Source organism: Neurospora crassa, mitochondrion (genome assembly GCF_000182925.2).
Source record: "Neurospora crassa OR74A mitochondrion, complete genome".
NCBI lineage: Eukaryota > Fungi > Ascomycota > Sordariomycetes > Sordariales > Sordariaceae > Neurospora > Neurospora crassa.
The window spans coordinates 25,655-43,560 of NC_026614.1; the positions used below are offsets into that span (position 1 = coordinate 25,655).

At 32.2% G+C, this 17,906-nt stretch overlaps 10 protein-coding genes and 2 non-coding genes across 12 annotated transcripts; all 12 read left to right on the plus strand. All coding sequences in view use genetic code 4, as the record gives it.

The window, feature by feature from the left end:
• The first annotated feature begins 178 nt into the window (after positions 1-178).
• On the plus strand, positions 179-1,537 carry NCU16009 (hypothetical protein). Its single transcript has one exon. It carries the CDS (start codon positions 179-181, stop codon positions 1,535-1,537), a length of 1,359 nt encoding a protein of 452 aa, YP_009126710.1.
• NCU16008 (NADH dehydrogenase subunit 4L) lies at positions 179-1,941 on the plus strand. Its single transcript has 2 exons — positions 179-417; positions 1,911-1,941. Exons 1-2 carry the CDS (start codon positions 179-181, stop codon positions 1,939-1,941), a joined length of 270 nt encoding a protein of 89 aa, YP_009126709.1.
• Positions 1,941-3,542, plus strand: NCU16010 (laglidadg endonuclease). The gene has a single exon. It carries the CDS (start codon positions 1,941-1,943, stop codon positions 3,540-3,542), a length of 1,602 nt encoding a protein of 533 aa, YP_009126713.1.
• Positions 1,941-4,987, plus strand: NCU16011 (hypothetical protein). The gene is made up of 2 exons: positions 1,941-2,264; positions 3,674-4,987. Exons 1-2 carry the CDS (start codon positions 1,941-1,943, stop codon positions 4,985-4,987), a joined length of 1,638 nt encoding a protein of 545 aa, YP_009126712.1.
• NCU16012 (NADH dehydrogenase subunit 5) lies at positions 1,941-6,634 on the plus strand. The gene is made up of 3 exons: positions 1,941-2,264; positions 3,674-4,066; positions 5,204-6,634. Exons 1-3 carry the CDS (start codon positions 1,941-1,943, stop codon positions 6,632-6,634), a joined length of 2,148 nt encoding a protein of 715 aa, YP_009126711.1.
• Positions 6,635-8,242: 1,608 nt separating this feature from the next.
• Positions 8,243-9,589, plus strand: NCU16014 (group I intron endonuclease). The gene has a single exon. It carries the CDS (start codon positions 8,243-8,245, stop codon positions 9,587-9,589), a length of 1,347 nt encoding a protein of 448 aa, YP_009126716.1.
• Positions 8,243-10,997, plus strand: NCU16015 (laglidadg endonuclease). Its single transcript has 2 exons — positions 8,243-8,635; positions 9,957-10,997. The coding sequence occupies exons 1-2, from the start codon at positions 8,243-8,245 to the stop codon at positions 10,995-10,997; spliced, it is 1,434 nt and encodes a 477-aa protein (YP_009126715.1).
• On the plus strand, positions 8,243-11,997 carry NCU16013 (cytochrome b). The gene is made up of 3 exons: positions 8,243-8,638; positions 9,960-10,053; positions 11,330-11,997. The coding sequence occupies exons 1-3, from the start codon at positions 8,243-8,245 to the stop codon at positions 11,995-11,997; spliced, it is 1,158 nt and encodes a 385-aa protein (YP_009126714.1).
• A 213-nt stretch (positions 11,998-12,210) lies between these two features.
• NCU16226 lies at positions 12,211-12,281 on the plus strand. Its single transcript has one exon. It is a non-coding gene; the product is annotated as a tRNA-Cys (tRNA).
• A 1,332-nt stretch (positions 12,282-13,613) lies between these two features.
• NCU16016 (cytochrome c oxidase subunit 1) lies at positions 13,614-15,287 on the plus strand. The gene has a single exon. It carries the CDS (start codon positions 13,614-13,616, stop codon positions 15,285-15,287), a length of 1,674 nt encoding a protein of 557 aa, YP_009126717.1.
• NCU16017 (hypothetical protein) lies at positions 15,250-17,130 on the plus strand. Its single transcript has one exon. The coding sequence runs from the start codon at positions 15,250-15,252 to the stop codon at positions 17,128-17,130; it is 1,881 nt and encodes a 626-aa protein (YP_009126718.1).
• A 576-nt stretch (positions 17,131-17,706) lies between these two features.
• NCU16227 lies at positions 17,707-17,777 on the plus strand. Its single transcript has one exon. It is a non-coding gene; the product is annotated as a tRNA-Arg (tRNA).
• The last annotated feature ends 129 nt before the right edge of the window (positions 17,778-17,906 follow it).

The window sequence follows — 17,906 nt, forward strand, 5'->3', positions numbered from 1 at the left end:
ACTTGCTACTGTAAGTAAGGATTTTATTTTATAAGCAGGAAATAACAGTATACGGAGCGGGTTATCACTAAGATGAGCGGGGCAGGGGCTCATTTTGCCTATATGTCCAATGCCTATATATCCAAGTTAAGATTAGTTTACTTTTTACAATGTAAAAGCAAAAAAAATACAAATACTAATGAATATTACCTTAATACTTTTTTTAATAGGAATTTTAGGTTTCGTATTAAATAGAAAAAATATTATATTAATGCTTATTTCAATTGAAATAATGCTATTAGCTATAACATTCCTAATATTGGTAAGTTCACTTAATATGGATGATATAATCGGCCAAACTTATGCTATTTATATAATAGTTGTAGCAGGTGCAGAATCTGCTATAGGTTTAGCTATTCTAGTTGCTTTCTATAGATTAATTAACTCTCCAGTTAAAAATCCAAGATCAAATTATTCGGGGGACCCCGCCCCCCCTTCGGGGGGGCGGGGGCCCTATTTACATTTTAATTTATTACCTGTAGTTTCATCATGTAATTTAATCCAATCAAGGAATTATTCTAGTGTGCTACACAGGAAAATCCCCACACACACTTCGTGTGTGTGGGCCGGTTTAAATCCTTCATTTATAACTGGGTTCTCGGATGCTGAAGGTTCTTTTGTTGTAACTATTTTAAAGAACCCTAGATATAAAATAGGATGAAATGTACAAGCTAGATTTCAAATAAAATTAAACGAGAAAGATAGAGCTTTATTATTATTAATTCAAAATTATTTCGATAATATTGGATATATATCCAAAATAAATGATAGATCTACGGTTGAATTTAGAGTTAGTGATATAACTAGTTTAAATAATATAATTATACCTCATTTTGAAAAGTATCAATTAATAACTAATAAATATGGAGATTTGGTGATATTTAAACAAATTGTATCATTAATGTTAGAAAACAAACATACTACTTTAGAAGGATTAAAAGAAATCTTGGAACATAGAGCATCTCTTAATTGAGGTTTATCTAAAACTTTAAAGGAATCTTTTCCTTCTATAATACCAGTTAAAAGGGTAAAAATTGAGAATAATATATTAAGTAATTTATCTTCGCTACCCCTCCTTCCAGGAGGGGGGAACTGAGTAGCTGGCTTCTCATCAGGAGAAGCCAATTTTTTTATAACTATGTCTGGTACTAAAGTATGGTTACGTTTTTCTATAGCTCAAGATTCAAGAGATATATTGTTATTAAAAAGTTTAGTCAAATTTTTTAATTGTGGTTATATAGCTCAATATAAAAATCGTAAAGTATGTGAATTTATAGTTACAAAAATTAATGATATAATTATATATATTATTCCTTTTTTTGATCAATACAAAATTGAAGGTTCTAAATATAATGATTATGTTAAATTTAAAGAAGCCGCTATTCTTATTAAAAATAAAGAACATTTAACTGAAAAAGGATTAAATAAAATAATAGAATTAAAAAATTCGCTACCCCCTCCAGCTTCGCTGGAGGGGGGGATGAATAAAAATATTTAAATTTGTCTTGATTAAAAGGAGAAAATTATCTTGATCACAAAAGGCGAAAGTGAACCTTCGCCTAGTCTTATATAAGGCGAAACTCTCAAATTGCGGGGAACTCTTAAGAACAAATCTACCAAGTTAATATAGTAATATAATTAATGGAACAGGTAATGACTCGTTGTATGGTAAAAACGATTTGTATATGTAGAATATCCGCAGCCAAGCACCAAGTATTCGCTACCCCCTCCAGCTTCGCTGGAGGGGGGGAAGGAATAACGGTGTGCAGTTCATCGACTAAATGTGAGTTGGGTTTTTATTAATATGAAAGGATATTAATAATTAGCTTAAGATATAGTCAGGCTCAATACATGAGTATTGGGGTAAACCGAAGAGGAAGTATCACAATAGAATATAAATAATGTATTTAAGTATCATTATCTTACCTTTATTAGGGTCTATAGTTGCTGGCTTTTTTGGTAGAAAAGTTGGAGTTAGCGGTGCACAATTAATTACCTGTTTAAGTGTAATAATCACTACAGGTTTAGCTATATTAGCTTTTTTCGAGGTTGGTTTTAATAATATCCCTGTGACTATAAATTTATTTAGATGAATAGATAGTGAGTGATATAACATTCTTTGAGGTTTTCAATTTGATAGTTTAACAGTGGCAATGTTAATACCTGTATTAATAATAAGTTCTTTAGTTCACATATATTCAATTTCGTACATGAGCCATGATCCTCGGGGTCGCGTTAGGGGAAAACGCGTCTATGGGGATAAACTGTCAAATTCCGGGGAAGTCCTAAAGCTTAAGGTACCAAGCTGTAGTTGAAAAACTATGAGTGGCTGAAGTAATTACTCAGGTACGGTAACAAGCCTTAAGATGAGTGAAAACAAAATGGATAATCGCGGATCTAAGTCAGTAGTAATCGATAGTAATTCTACTGTAAAAGAGCAACGAGTAGACGGCAGTTGATCCATAAAGTCACATTTAATGGATTTAAGATGTACTCTAAGGGGTTTCGAAAGAAACAGAGGTATAAAACTCGGTTTCAACCTGCAACAAGGTTGAAACTCTGCTAAAATCCCATCTAAGCAATTCGATTTTAAAAAAAAATTTTCTACCTATAATTCCACTCTACGAGTAAATCCTTGAGTCTGATCTGGTTTAATAGATGGTGAGGGTTCATTTAACATAATAGTGGATAGAAATAAAAGTCGTAAATTAGGTTGACGTGCTCAATTGAAATTTCAATTAAGTCTACACACAAAAGATCTTAACTTATTATATCTATTACAACAATACTTGGGTGGTATTGGTTCTATTCATTTAGCTCGAAACCGAGATATAGTTAATTATTCAATAGATTCAATTGAAGATTTAAATAAACTTATTATTCATTTAGAAAATTATCCGTTATTAACTCAAAAAGCCGCGGATTTTTTTTTATTTAAACAAGCGGTAAAACTTGTAAATAATAAAGCTCATCTTACTGTTGAAGGTTTAAATCAAATAGTAAATATAAAAGCATCAATGAATTTAGGTTTATCTGACACGTTAAAATCAGAGTTTGCTGGATATACTCCAGTTGAAAGACCTGTAATAAATTGTGATAATGTATTTTTAGACCCTTATTGAATTTCAGGATTTGTAAGTGCTGAGGGAAACTTTGATGTTCGTATGCCATCAACCAATAGTAAATTAGGTTATCGAGTACAATTGAGATTTAGAATATCCACTCTACGAGTGGATATTAGATTAATGGAGAAAATAGTTGAATACTTTGGGTCAGGAAAGATTTACAAATATGGTGGTAAGTCTGCTGTTAGTTTAACAATAGTTGACTTTACTGATATTACCAATATATTGGTTCCATTTTTTAATAAATACCCTATAATTGGTATAAAACTCTATGATTATCTTGATTGATGTAAAATTCATAGTTTAATGATTAATCGTTCTCATCTGACGGTTGAGGGTATAAATTCAATTTCCCTCCTCCTTGGAAGGAGGAGGTAGCGAAAGATAAAATCGCAACCCCCCTCCATGTGGAGGGGGGGAGGTATGAATATAGGTAGAAATTTTTAAGATAAGTAACCATTGTTACTATAAATAAATAAATCAATTGTAGGATAAATTTAGCTTAAAAGCATAACCAAAGATTTTTTAGTTATTTAAGTTTATTTACTTTTATGATGATAATTCTTGTAACAGCGAATAATTATTTATTAATGTTTGTCGGTTGGGAAGGTGTTGGAGTTTGTTCATACCTTTTAGTTAGTTTTTGATTTACTAGAATAGCTGCAAATCAAAGTTCTATGTCTGCCTTCTTAACTAATAGAGTAGGGGATTGTTTTTTAACTATAGGTATGTTCGTCGTGCTATGAACTCTAGGTAATTTAGATTATGCAACAGTATTTTCATTAGCCCCTTATATTAATAGTGATATAGCTACTATTATAGGTATATGTTTACTAATAGGTGCTATGGCTAAAAGTTCTCAAGTGGGTTTGCACGTTTGACTACCTATGGCGATGGAAGGTTTTTTTAGTAGGGCTTTCCTTAAACTTCACTATATGCAGGAACATCCCGTTTTAAGTCTTGGTCCACTTAGATTTAGTCTATTCGGAAAAATCCAAGATCAGGGACAATTTGCAGGAAATTCGATAAGAAGTTCCTCAGAGATTACAAGTGAAGCTTTTATGTTAAAAGAAAGTTGATTTAAATGATGATTTATAGGTTTTGTAGAAGGAGACGGATCTTTTATTATTAACAAAGATGGGTATTTAGAGTTTAGAATTACACAATCTAGCCCAGATGCTCAAATTTTATTTATGATAAAAAAAGAATTAGGGTTTGGAGTTGTTAGAAAACAAGATTCAGTAAGAAATACTCATTGTTATAGAGTTAGAGATAAAAATAATCTAATTAAACTAATTTCTATATTTAATGGAAATATTTTTCTTGATACTAGAAAAGAACAATTTAAATTATGATTAAATGCGTTTAATTTAAAATATAAAGAAAATATACCTCATATAGATAGTTCATTTAGACCTAATTTAGATAATGCTTGATTATCTGGTTTTACAGATGCTGAAGGATGTTTTACTTGCTCCGTTTATGACAATAAGTCTAATACTGCTAAATTAGTTAGATTAAGATATATTTTATCTCAAAAAGGTAACTCTAGTTGTATGGAATATTTAGCTGAAATATTAGGAGGTAAAAAACATTTATTAAAAAGTTACGAAGGTTACAATGTAACAGTTAATACCACTAAATTATCTCCTATTGTACAATATTTTAATCTTTATCCTTTAAAAACTAAAAAGTATATTACATATTTTAACTGAATAAAAATATATAAGTTAGTAATAGATAAAAAACATAATGATCCTGAAAATTTATTATTGATTATGAAATATAAAAATAACATTAATAAATCTGATTATAATAAATAAATCAACTTTCGGCGGACCCCGCCCCCTTCGGGGGCGGGGGCCCGTTTTTAGTAATAACTAAAAATTAAACACAGCTACATAAATGAAGATATAGTCCGATCAGTTAAGTAATTAACTGCGTATTCCACCCCTCCCTTCCCCCGCCCCTTCCCCACCCTGCAGTACTGCAGGGGGGGCAGGTTTGCGGGGGGGAGGGGTGGAATCAACATAATTTTGCCTACTCCTGTTTCTGCATTAATACACGCTGCCACGATGGTAACTGCAGGTGTATATTTATTAATGCGTAGTTCACCATTAATTGAATATAGTAGTACTGTCTTACTATTATGTTTATGATTAGGTGCAATAACTACTGTATTTAGTTCTCTTATTGGTTTATTCCAACAAGATATTAAAAAAGTTATAGCTTATTCCACAATGAGTCAATTGGGGATGATGGTTATAGCTATAGGTTTATCTTCTTACAATGTAGCTTTATTTCATTTAATCAATCATGCATTTTACAAAGCACTCTTATTTTTAGGAGCTGGTAGCGTTATACACGCTGTAGCTGATAACCAAGACTTTAGAAAGTTTGGGGGGTTAAAAAATTATTTACCTTTAACATACTCTGTTATGTTAATAGCAAGCCTAAGTTTAGTGGCTTTCCCATACATGACTGGTTTTTATAGTAAAGATTTTATTTTAGAGTCTGCTTATGGACAATTTAGTTTTTCAGGGGTAGCTGTATATATCATAGCTACTATTGGTGCAATATTTACAACTTTATACTCTGTTAAAGTATTGTATTTAACTTTTTTAGCCAACCCTAATGGTTATATCCATTTTTATAGACATTTCATATTGTATGAAAGACTATATGTATATGTAAGTTATACGGGAAAAGAAGAATTCTATTTGCCTAAGCATATGTCAAAAGAAATCAATAATTTGCCGAGATCAGTATCAGGTGAGGGTGGATTCTTTTTAAGTTTACCTTTAGTTATATTGGCCTTATTTTCTATATTCTTTGGTTTTATTACTAAAGATATATTTATAGGTTTAGGATCTAACTTTTTTATAGATAATAGCTTATTTATTCATCCTATTCATGAGATAATGATAGATACTGAATTTGCTGTACCTACATTATTTAAACTATTGCCTTTTATATTTACTATATCTTTTAGTTTAATAGCTTTAGTTTTATCTGAAAAATACCCAAACTTAGTTGTTCATTTTAAATTATCTAGATTAGGTTATAATCTTTTTGGTTTCTTTAATCAAAGATTTTTAGTTGAATTATTTTATAATAAATATATTACAAATTTAGTTTTAGATTTAGGTGGACAAATTACTAAGATTTTAGATAAAGGTAGTATAGAGCTATTAGGACCTTTTGGTTTAGAAAAAGTCTTAATTAAATGAAGTAAAGATATAGCATCTTTAAGTACAAGTATTGTAACAAATTATGCTTTATTTATTTTAGTTGGATTTATTTTATATGTATTTACATTTATTAGTTTGTTAGAAGGAGGTTTGGATTTGAATTTATCTTTATTCATTTTATTACTTTCTTTAACATCTTCTACATCTTCTTCTGATTCAAAGGAAGGAAAAATGATCAAGAAAGCTGTAGTTAGCACCAAAAATAAAAATATACGATAATGACAAACTCAACTATACAATTACAAGAACTATATTCCAGCCCGGCTACGGTGGTCGTAGGTGGCTTAATAGTGGGTGGCCTGGGCCTAGTAGGCTACCTAGGTTGGGAACTCTATGAGTGAGTTAAACCCCAAATCAAAATCCCACCAGCATTGGTGCCTGTGTTGGTGGATTTAGTCCCTACTGCTCCTTCCCCTCCTCCCCCACCTTTCCCTTCTTCTCTCCCTGATAAAGATAATGTTTATCCAGATTTAATTAGTCTGATAGTCGTTTTTGTATTGGATGCCTTGACAGGATGGGCTTCCGAGGTGGAGACTGTTTCGGCAAATTTAAATATCAGAGATCCCCTTACTAATAGCATCATTCCCGTGGATGATGATGTGCTTAATCACGCCAGGCGTCTTTTACGTGGTGCTTATGATACACGGTCTTGGGCTTAACTGATCTTACCGATTCTCAGACCTTTTTTACCTCCAGCTGTTAATTTCCTACTAAATGGGGCCTATAGGACTTTTTTATATTCGACACAATACTTGGCGGATCTTGTGGATATACAAGGTGGGTTGTATTATACTACTTCCACCCTGGCATCTTTTCGCAACCCCCTCCTTTGCTCCGCAAAGGAGGGGGGGAGGTTAAGAATCTAAGTAAGCTTTTTTATAATATGAGAAAGATGACTATTGAAATGAACTATTTCGTGGTACATCTGGGTGGGCAGGGGGGTTATATTATAAATCGTAACAGAGTTTAATTGTAAATCGGGGGACCCCACAACCCGATTTAAGTTCGTAGGTTTATCCACAAGCTTCCTAATCCCCCCTTCCCCCCTGCAGTACTGCAGGGGGGGGGGGGCGAAAAAGTAAAAATTATAAAATATTTAGAGAGGGAGTGGCGTTTAAACCACGTCCACTCCCTCACTCTTAATAAAAAATAATAATAATACCTGCCAGCATAGATATTATTGAAAAAATATTAGTTCCACCGGTTAATTCATAGTTAATGGTGTAGTCATTTCGTGTGCTATTAGTAAATAATGAAGAAAGAATTTTGAATGTTTTTATTTGCTTCATTAATAACTCCTATTATAAGAGTATTTATTATATGTATTGAAATGAGTATTGAATTACGCAGTAGACTGCGTAGGTTAAGTAGAATCCTCCGAGATGAATTCCGTAACGGCTTTAGTTATTTAGATACTGTTCGAGGCCGGGGGACCCGGGGTGAAATCCCCCCGAAAGGGAGGATTTCTTAAGACAATTCGACAAACCTCCTGACCTCTAACACATCGACGGAAATGAATAAAAAAGGATTGCATTGTAGTACAATAGTTTTTGTTTTTATTTGCTTATTATTAATCCCTATTTTAGGGAAATCGAGTACTTAAATATCCTATATTCCAGGACTCCTGCCTCCTGCCTCCTGCCTTCGGCAGGAGGCAGGAGGCTCGTCCTAGTCTAGTCTATAAAATTACTAATATTAAATATATTAATATATTATAAAGAGTTTTAATAATAATAATAATAAGGTGTAGAAGAAGTTTGGTTTAATGATCTTTATTCTTTATATTTTTTTTTTATTTCTTTCATTTTTTTTATTAATTTATTTACCATGAGATTATTAAAAAGTCATCCTTTATTAAAATTAGTTAACTCATATCTTATTGACGCTTCACAACCTAGTAACATAAGTTATTTATGAAACTTCGGTTCTTTATTAGCATGTTGTTTAATTATACAAATTGTAACTGGTGTAACATTGGCAATGCACTATAGTCCTAACGTATTAGAAGCTTTTAACTCTATAGAACATATTATGCGTGATGTGAATAATGGATGATTAGTACGTTACTTACACAGTAACACAGCTTCAGCTTTCTTCTTCTTAGTTTATTTACATATAGGAAGAGGAATGTATTATGGATCTTATAGAGCTCCTAGAACATTAGTTTGAGCTATCGGAACAGTAATCCTTATACTTATGATGGCTACTGCCTTCCTGGGTTATCAACATAGCCCAAAATGGTTTGATATAAGTAATAAAGGTAGTATAAGTAATAAAGGTAATATCACAAATTCGTTGCCCCCCCTCCTCCAGAGGTGGGGGGGAAGAATAAACAAGAGATTGTTTAACAAAAATCTAGTAAAAAGAGGTTATTGTACAAGTAGTTCTTTAAATAGTCCTGAAATGTCTGAAAGATTACAAACGATTATTAATGAATTAGGTATAAACCCTGTATATGTTTATGAAGATTTAAATCAACCTTCCAGTTGAAAACAAATATTACATGATACAAGAGATTTAAGCGGTGTATATATGATAATTAATAAAACAACAAAAGATTATTATATAGGTTCTGCATCCAATAATAGATTTTATACTAGATTCTGTAATCATGTTATTCATTTTACAGGTAGCAAAATAGTTAAATTAGCAATTAAAAAGTATGAATTGAAAAATTTTGCTTTTGTTATATTAGATTTATATCCTAATGTTGTTACCAAAGAAAATAACAAGGAATTATTGGATTTAGAAGATAAATATTTAAAACTATTAGTGCCTAATTATAATATTTTAACCGAAGCAGGTTCTAGTTTTGGTTACAAACATACTGAAATAGATCGTCAAAAGATGAAAGATCTTTATAGTGACGCTAGACGAGAAAAGATAGGTAGTCTAAATAGGGGTAAAAAGTTTTCTCCTGAAACAATAGAAAAAATAAGAGAAAAGGCTTTAACTAGACCTCCTATGTCAGAAGAAACTAAAATAAAATGTATTGCTAATACAAGACCTGTTGTGTTATATAACTTGAATAGAACTATTTACGGTAAGTACTCTACTATTTTAGAAGCAGCTAATGCTATTAACTGTAATGAAAAAACCATTAGAAGAGCACTGCAGACAGAAAAAAAATTAGTTAAAAGACAGTGAATAGTAGAAGATTTTTCTGACAAATAGGTTTTATTCCTTATTATACTTTATTCTTTATTATACTTTATTCTTATATAAACCATAGTCCCATGAGTATAAATCTTTTTGCAATTTTTATAGAAAAAAAAAGATTAAAGTGGTACATCCCGACAGGGATGTAAAATAGTTTTAGTACTATTTGGCGATGTTAGTGAAAACGGTTAAAATCCCTCTACTTATGCTGGGACAAGACCGTCGGTTATATAAATAATCGCTACAGACTGGGTCACTAATGGGTGGCTGAAATGCTGCTTAATGTACAGTCGGAACTTTTAATTAAACAAAGGTATTTAATTAATGGAATACACGAATTAAAAGTTATTCCAGCTTATTATTGATATAATAAGTAAGTACGTATGTTTTACCTTATGGACAGATGAGTTTATGAGGTGCTACTGTTATTACCAATTTAATAAGTGCAATTCCATGAATTGGACAAGATATTGTTGAGTCAAAAATTATTACTTTAATTATTAATTTATCTTTTATTGCTATTTTATTTTCAATTGTAGTTGTGTATTATTATATCTTACTACATGTTAATTTTTCATCTAACCTTCCTACGATAGGTGTTATTCATCAAAACGCTTTAAAGAAATCAAATAAGGCTTTAAGATTAGATAAACAAGAATATATATCCATTCCTTCATCATTTTTAGCTTTTTTAGCTGGATTGGTTGATGGTGATGGGTATATTCAAGTAACTAAAACATCTAAAGGTTTCATAGCAATTAAGTTAGTTATATCTCTTCATTTAGAAGATCTTTCTATTTTAGAATATATTCATTCTGTTTTAAAAATAGGTAAGATAAATATTTATAAGGATTTAAGAAGTCCAACTTGTAAATTAGTAATTAATAAAACGGATCTACAAGAAATATTGTTCCCATTGCTTATGTATAATAAGATTTTTTTCTTAACTAATACTAGAGCAGATCAATTTAACTTAGCTATGTATATATTCAAAAATGATATTAAGATGTATAATCAAATTCCCGATAACACACCTGCTGTTTTTGAGATACCTAAAAATCCTATTGATTACACATTATTGCCTTTTTTTAAAAATTGAATAGTCGGATTTACATGTTCTGAGGGTTCATTTTTTATTAAAAGTAATAATGATGGTTGTTTTCAATTAAAACAGAGAATACATACTAATTTATTTGAAGCCTTTAAACTAATGTTTAATACTAATAGAAAAATAGATACAACAAATAATTTTAATCAATTTGGTGTTAGTTCTAAATCTGATATACAAAAAGTTATAAATTTCTTTTCATTTTCAGGTTTACATCCTTTAGTAGGGTTGAAATATATTCAATATATAAAATGGTTAAATAATTTACGAGAAAGTTTGCGTTATAGTACCTTAAATTATCCTGATGCAAAATAATGCAAGATAGATTGCAAAAGATATAAATTAATAAATGTAATGGGGCTCCTTAAAATAGGTAGGGTTTAATCTTATTATATTTTAGAGGCAAATGGGGAAAATTACAAGGACATTTAATAAATTACCTCCGTTTTATTAGATTATTTGTAGCGAAACTTAATTCGGTATATAAAAAATGGATTAAGAACGTTCAACGACTAATGAGTGAGTTATACCAACAATAAGCTCAACACGATACCCCCAAAATCCACTCTATGAGTGGGTTTAAGATATAGTCTAAATATACCCTTAAGGGTGTAAAGTATAAGTTAAATATTATACGTAATATATTGTCATTTGAGGAGGTTTTAGTGTAAACAATGCTACTTTAAATAGATTCTTTGCTTTACATTTTGTTTTACCATTTATTTTAGCAGCATTAGTATTAATGCATCTGATTGCACTTCATGATACAGCAGGGTCAAGTAACCCTTTAGGTGTTTCAGGTAATTACGATAGAATAACATTTGCTCCTTATTATTTATTTAAAGATTTAATAACTATTTTTATCTTTATATATGTTTTAAGTTCATTTGTTTTCTTTATGCCCAATGTTTTAGGTGATAGTGAAAATTATATAATGGCCAACCCTATGCAAACTCCACCTGCTATTGTGCCAGAATGATATTTATTACCTTTCTACGCTATATTAAGATCTATACCTAATAAATTATTAGGAGTTATTGCTATGTTTAGTGCAATATTAGCTATAATGTTATTACCTATAACAGATTTAGGTAGATCAAAAGGTTTACAATTTAGACCTTTAAGTAAATTCGCTTTCTGAGCTTTTGTAGTAAATTTCTTAATTTTAATGAAATTAGGTGCTTGTCATGTAGAATCACCTTTTATTGAATTAGGTCAATTTAGTACAATCTTTTATTTCAGTTACTTTATATTTATAGTACCTGTGCTTAGTTTAATTGAGAATACTCTTGTAGATCTCAACTACTTGAAATAAGATTTTTTTAGCAAAGCTAAAAAAAATTTTTTTTAGCTTTGCTAATTTGGTTTTTTTTGAGGCGAGCTTTCCTACCTTCCTCCCTTCCACTTCTCGAGGCGAGCTTCGCTTAATTTTTTTTTTAGCCGTCCCCCCGCCCTGCAGTACTGCAGGGGGGGGGTGGAGGGAAACGGAGGAGGCCGTAAATAATTATTTGATCTTAGCAAGGGATCAGGATTACGATGTAAATGGTTTACCCTTTGACTGCAAATCTTAAGGATTAGGTTCGATTCCTACGTAATCCTTTAGGGTTAGCCTATAGCCAATTTTTTTGAGGCTAGCTTAATTTTTTTTAGCCGTCCCCCCGCCCTGCAGTACTGCAGGGGGGGGAAGCTAAAAAAAATAAGCGCCAGCCCAAAAAAAAATGAAGCAAGCTGCCCGCAAATTTAATAAATTTACTAACTATCTTAATGAAAAAAAAAAAATAATTCTATAAGGGGAGTAATTATCTGTATTTAGGGCTTAAATAATATGGGGGTAGTACATAATAATAATATTTAAGCACTAAAACATATATTTGTTTTTGTTTTTAAAAATATATGATAAAAAGACGCCTCGCGGCTCGATTTATTATTTGTATGTAAAATAAATTTAGGTTTAGTTTAGTTTGGAGGCGAGCTTCGCTAGCCCCTAAAATATACAAACTAAATCTTCTCTTGTAGGCTACAAAGGAATATAAGATACTAAGTAGTATCTTAACTGATGTTGTAGAAAAGGCGGAGTGATTCTGAGGCAAGCTTCGCCCGCCTTAACAAAATATGTATTATGAAGAAATAAACCGGTAAAGAAATATTTCTTTTTTTTTTTATATACACTACCTACATATTTTGGAGGCGAGCTTCGCTTAATTTTTTTAGCCGTCCCCCCGCCCTGCAGTACTGCAGGGGGGGAAGCTAAAAAATAATTGCCTCCCAAAATATTTTTAATATTTTGGTTAAATAATAAGATAAGTCTTCATTTTCTCGCGTAGCGGAGGCTCTCCTAACAAACCCCCCGCAAGCTTGCGGGGGTTTAGAAGTGGGAGCAAAATGAATTATAATAATAACTTGTGCGCTCCTCCAAAGGCGCTCATCCACTCTTCACAATCCCCCTTCCCCCCCCTGCAGTACTGCAGGGCGGGGGGACGGGGGGATATGTGGATAAGGGTAGCGAGAAAAGTTAATTTACTACATGAGGCTAATGGAATATTGGATAGCTGACTTAATATAGCAAGGCACTTCGTTGGTTCTAATACTGATTTAGCCGTGATTCCGCCTTTTTTTTTTTTTTTTTTTTTTTTAAAAAAAAAAAAAAAAAGAAAGTCCACAAAACATTGAAAGGCTAGTGTGTTTTTTAGTAAGTCAGTCAATCACCTACGTAGGTGATCCAGAATTACGTTACCGGGGATATTCTGTTGGTCGGTTTACAGAATATCCTGGTTAGCATTGATTGTATAATCAATAAGATGTTGTAATCTTATTTTATTTTTATTTATAAGATACGTAACCATTATAATAAAAACCATTATATTATTTAATCAATTAAATAGTGAGGAGTTTGGGCTCTCTTTAAATTCAAGTAAAAGAAGTGTCGGGTTAATGTCGTCAATTTCGATTTGAACTGAAAGATGATTTTTATCAACGAATGCTAAAGATATAGGAGTTCTTTATCTAATCTTTGCGCTATTTTCTGGGTTACTTGGAACAGCATTTTCTGTTTTAATAAGAATGGAGTTAAGCGGACCTGGGGTGCAGTACATTGCAGATAATCAATTATACAATGCTATAATAACTGCACATGCGATCTTAATGATTTTCTTTATGGTTATGCCAGCATTAATAGGTGGATTTGGTAATTTCTTGTTACCATTATTAGTAGGGGGTCCTGACATGGCATTCCCAAGACTTAATAATATTAGTTTCTGACTGTTACCACCAAGTTTACTATTATTAGTATTCTCTGCATGTATAGAAGGTGGAGCAGGTACAGGATGAACAATTTATCCTCCTTTATCAGGTGTACAAAGTCATAGTGGACCTAGTGTAGATTTGGCTATCTTTGCCCTACATTTATCAGGAGTTAGTTCCTTATTAGGGTCTATTAATTTCATAACTACAATAGTAAATATGAGAACACCAGGAATTAGATTGCACAAATTAGCTTTATTTGGATGAGCTGTAGTTATTACAGCTGTATTATTATTACTATCTCTCCCCGTGTTGGCCGGTGCAATTACTATGCTATTAACAGATAGAAATTTTAATACATCATTCTTTGAAACAGCTGGTGGTGGTGATCCTATTTTATTCCAACATCTTTTCTGATTCTTCGGGCATCCTGAGGTTTACATTTTAATTATACCTGGTTTTGGTATAATAAGTACAACAATATCAGCTTATTCTAATAAATCAGTATTCGGTTATATTGGTATGGTCTACGCCATGATGTCTATTGGAATATTAGGATTTATTGTTTGAAGTCATCATATGTATACAGTTGGTTTAGACGTGGATACAAGAGCGTATTTCACAGCAGCTACATTAATTATTGCAGTTCCTACAGGAATTAAAATATTCTCATGATTAGCTACATGTTATGGAGGTTCTATTAGATTAACTCCTTCTATGTTATTTGCTTTAGGTTTTGTATTTATGTTCACAATTGGGGGATTAAGTGGAGTTGTTTTAGCGAATGCATCTTTAGATATAGCATTCCACGATACTTATTACGTAGTTGCTCATTTTCACTATGTATTAAGTATGGGTGCTGTATTTGCAATGTTTAGCGGATGATATCACTGAGTACCTAAAATATTAGGTTTAAATTATAATATGGTGTTATCTAAAGCTCAATTCTGACTTTTATTCATAGGGGTTAATTTAACATTCTTCCCTCAACATTTCTTAGGTTTACAAGGTATGCCAAGAAGAATAAGTGATTACCCTGACGCATTTTCAGGTTGAAATTTAATAAGTAGTTTTGGGTCAATCGTAAGTGTAGTAGCTTCTTGATTATTCTTATATATTGTGTATATACAACTAGTTCAAGGAGAATACGCAGGTAGATATCCATGATCAATCCCACAATTCTATACTGATAGTTTACGTGCTCTTTTAAATAGAAGTTATCCTAGTTTAGAATGATCTATAAGTAGCCCACCTAAACCTCATTCATTCGTGAGTCTTCCATTACAATCTTCATCATTTTTTTTATCATTTTTTAGATTATCATCATATGGGGAACAAAAAGAAATCAGTGGGAGGCAAAATTAATTTTCTTGAACTTTTAACTTTCATCCAATTTTTAACTCATAAACTAACTTTAACACCACCAAAACCTCACCTTTTTGTGACCTCAAATTTACAAGCATCTATTTGGAACTGACCTTCTAAATCTCGTATTACTGAAATATCTAAAGCCATCTGAATGAATATGATTAAGAAGTTTAAAATATTTATTTTTTTTGCTCTACCTACTATGTTAATAGTTAAAGGTATATATATTTGTTATGATCAGGAGATATGAACTCTGGTATTTTTTACTCAAAATTTGGTAAAAAATTTCCCTTTTTTTGGCTTAAGATTATTTAATATGATTTGAGTAGAGTCCAATTTAGGAGTAGAAGCGTCCAATTTAGGAGTAGAAGCTCCTAAAGCTTCTTCAATATTTTTAGATCTTCATCTTTGAACCTTGATGTACCTATTTGGTAGTTTAGCTAGAATTTTTGGAGAACTATATTATAGTGATTTTGAATTACCTGCGGGTGTAGGTGGTGAGTCTTGTGAAAAAAAAACACCATCTCCACGTGGACCTTTAACTTTATATAAAAAAGGTTCAGACTCAGGTGCATCAGGAGGTTCAGATTCACCTCCATCTGCAAAAGGAAATTCAGGTGCAAGCTCAGGTCCTAATCAAGACCGATTAGCACCAGAAACAGATTCAGAGGATGAAACAACACAAACAGATCAAGGTCCTAGATCCCGAGGTTATCGTAAAACAAGAACACGCTCAATGGTGCGTAGGCGTTGAATACGAGATAAACCAGACTGAGTAGAAGGTTTATGAACAAGGTCTTCCACTGAAGGAGTGGAAAACTTAGATGCTACTAAGGCAAGTCAAACTAAGTCAGCTGCAGAAAACTTAGATGCTATTAAGGCAAGTCAAACACCTAAGTCAGCTGCAGAAAACTTAGATGCTGCTGCTATTAAGGCAAGTCAAACACCTAAGTCAGCTGCAGAAAACTTAGATGCTGCTAAGGGAAGTAAAAGTAAAAGTAAGTCAGCTGTAAAAAAAGCTGCCAAAGCTGCCAAAAAATTAGCTGCCGAAAACTTAGATGCTATTAAGGCAAGTCAAACACCTAAGTCAGCTGCAGAAAACTTAGATGCTGCTGCTATTAAGGCAAGTCAAACACCTAAGTCAGCTGCAGAAAACTTAGATGCTGCTAAGGGAAGTCAAACTAAGTCAGCTCCAAAAAACTTAGCTCCTATTACGGGAAGTCAAGCACCTAAGGTTAAAGCTGCTTTGGCTGAGTTTTTGGGAATAGAAACTTCTCAATTGCAGACGACTGCAGTAGTTAGAGAACTAGCCACTAAGTTGGAAGATGATCTTCCAGGATCTCTTGATTTTGCTGATCAGGAGAATGGAAACAAAATCATTTCGATGCTAAAACTTCGTGAATTCGCTCTACAGGAAAACAATAGATATAGATCTACGATTTATAAATCTTTAGGTCAGTTTATGGATCCGGAAAGCCATAAAAATTTAAAGGAGATCCTAGATAAACTCGAGGAATCCAAGAATTTACTTATGACAGAAGGTCAAAAACATAAAAATACATTTGACAGAAATAGTCAGCAAAATACTGCTTATAATTTTAAAGGTGATATGAAAAAATATCTCGAGCTTCAAAATAAAGTTCAACATAGTCAAATGAAAAACTTTAAATTAGCGGAATCTATTATACAGAAAAATATCCAGCGTGAGTATAAATGTAAAGAACTTAAAGATTTCCTCCACCAAGAATTTCCAACTTCTTGTAGAGATTTCAATGACCAAGAAATGAAATTAAAGAAATACTTTCTAAATGCATTTAATCAGGCTAAAACTAAAAATTAGATCGAAAAAAAAATTCCTTCCTTCCCCCCTGCAGTACTGCAGGGCGGGGGTAAAATAACCTAGCCGCATTAAATCAAATCCAATCCCATCCCATCCCATCCCTCCCTAACCAGCCGCAATAAAATTTCAAATTATTTAGTAGACATTTAGAGGACTGGAGAGTTAGGAAACAAGAGGAAAGAACAGTAGCCCCTGCCCAGCCAGGAGACACTAGGAACGTATGGAAAACCTAGAAACGTAGTAATATGAACACAATCTATATGGGGTAAGCTTGCGCCCCTCACCTTAAATATTTAGTCTATATACCCGACTTAAGAAAGCTTATTTTTTAATATAGGGCTAGACTTAAGTAAGGCTTGGTTTTTTTATGCCTTACTTCGTAGGAGAAATGGAATATACGGGTAGCTTAAATTTTAAGCTTAATCAACCTAGTATGTAAACATATACTACTACGGGTATAAACTCTTCCCCCCTCGTATCCCCCCTTTAATCCCCTTTAATCCCCTTCCCCCCTGCAGTACTGCAGGGCGGGGGAGGGGGATAAGGGGGGGGATTAGGGATAAGAGTATTATACATTTCTCATTAGCTCAAAGGAAGAGCAGGATACTTCTAATATTCCGATTTTAGTTCGAATCTAAAATGAGAATTAAGTGATTAATCATTAGATAGTAAAGTCAATGATTCTTTACGAATACTACTTTAAATTTTAAAGTTTTAATATTTTATATTTTGGCACACACAATTCAATTTTTTGGCCTAGATTGCTTAATAATAAA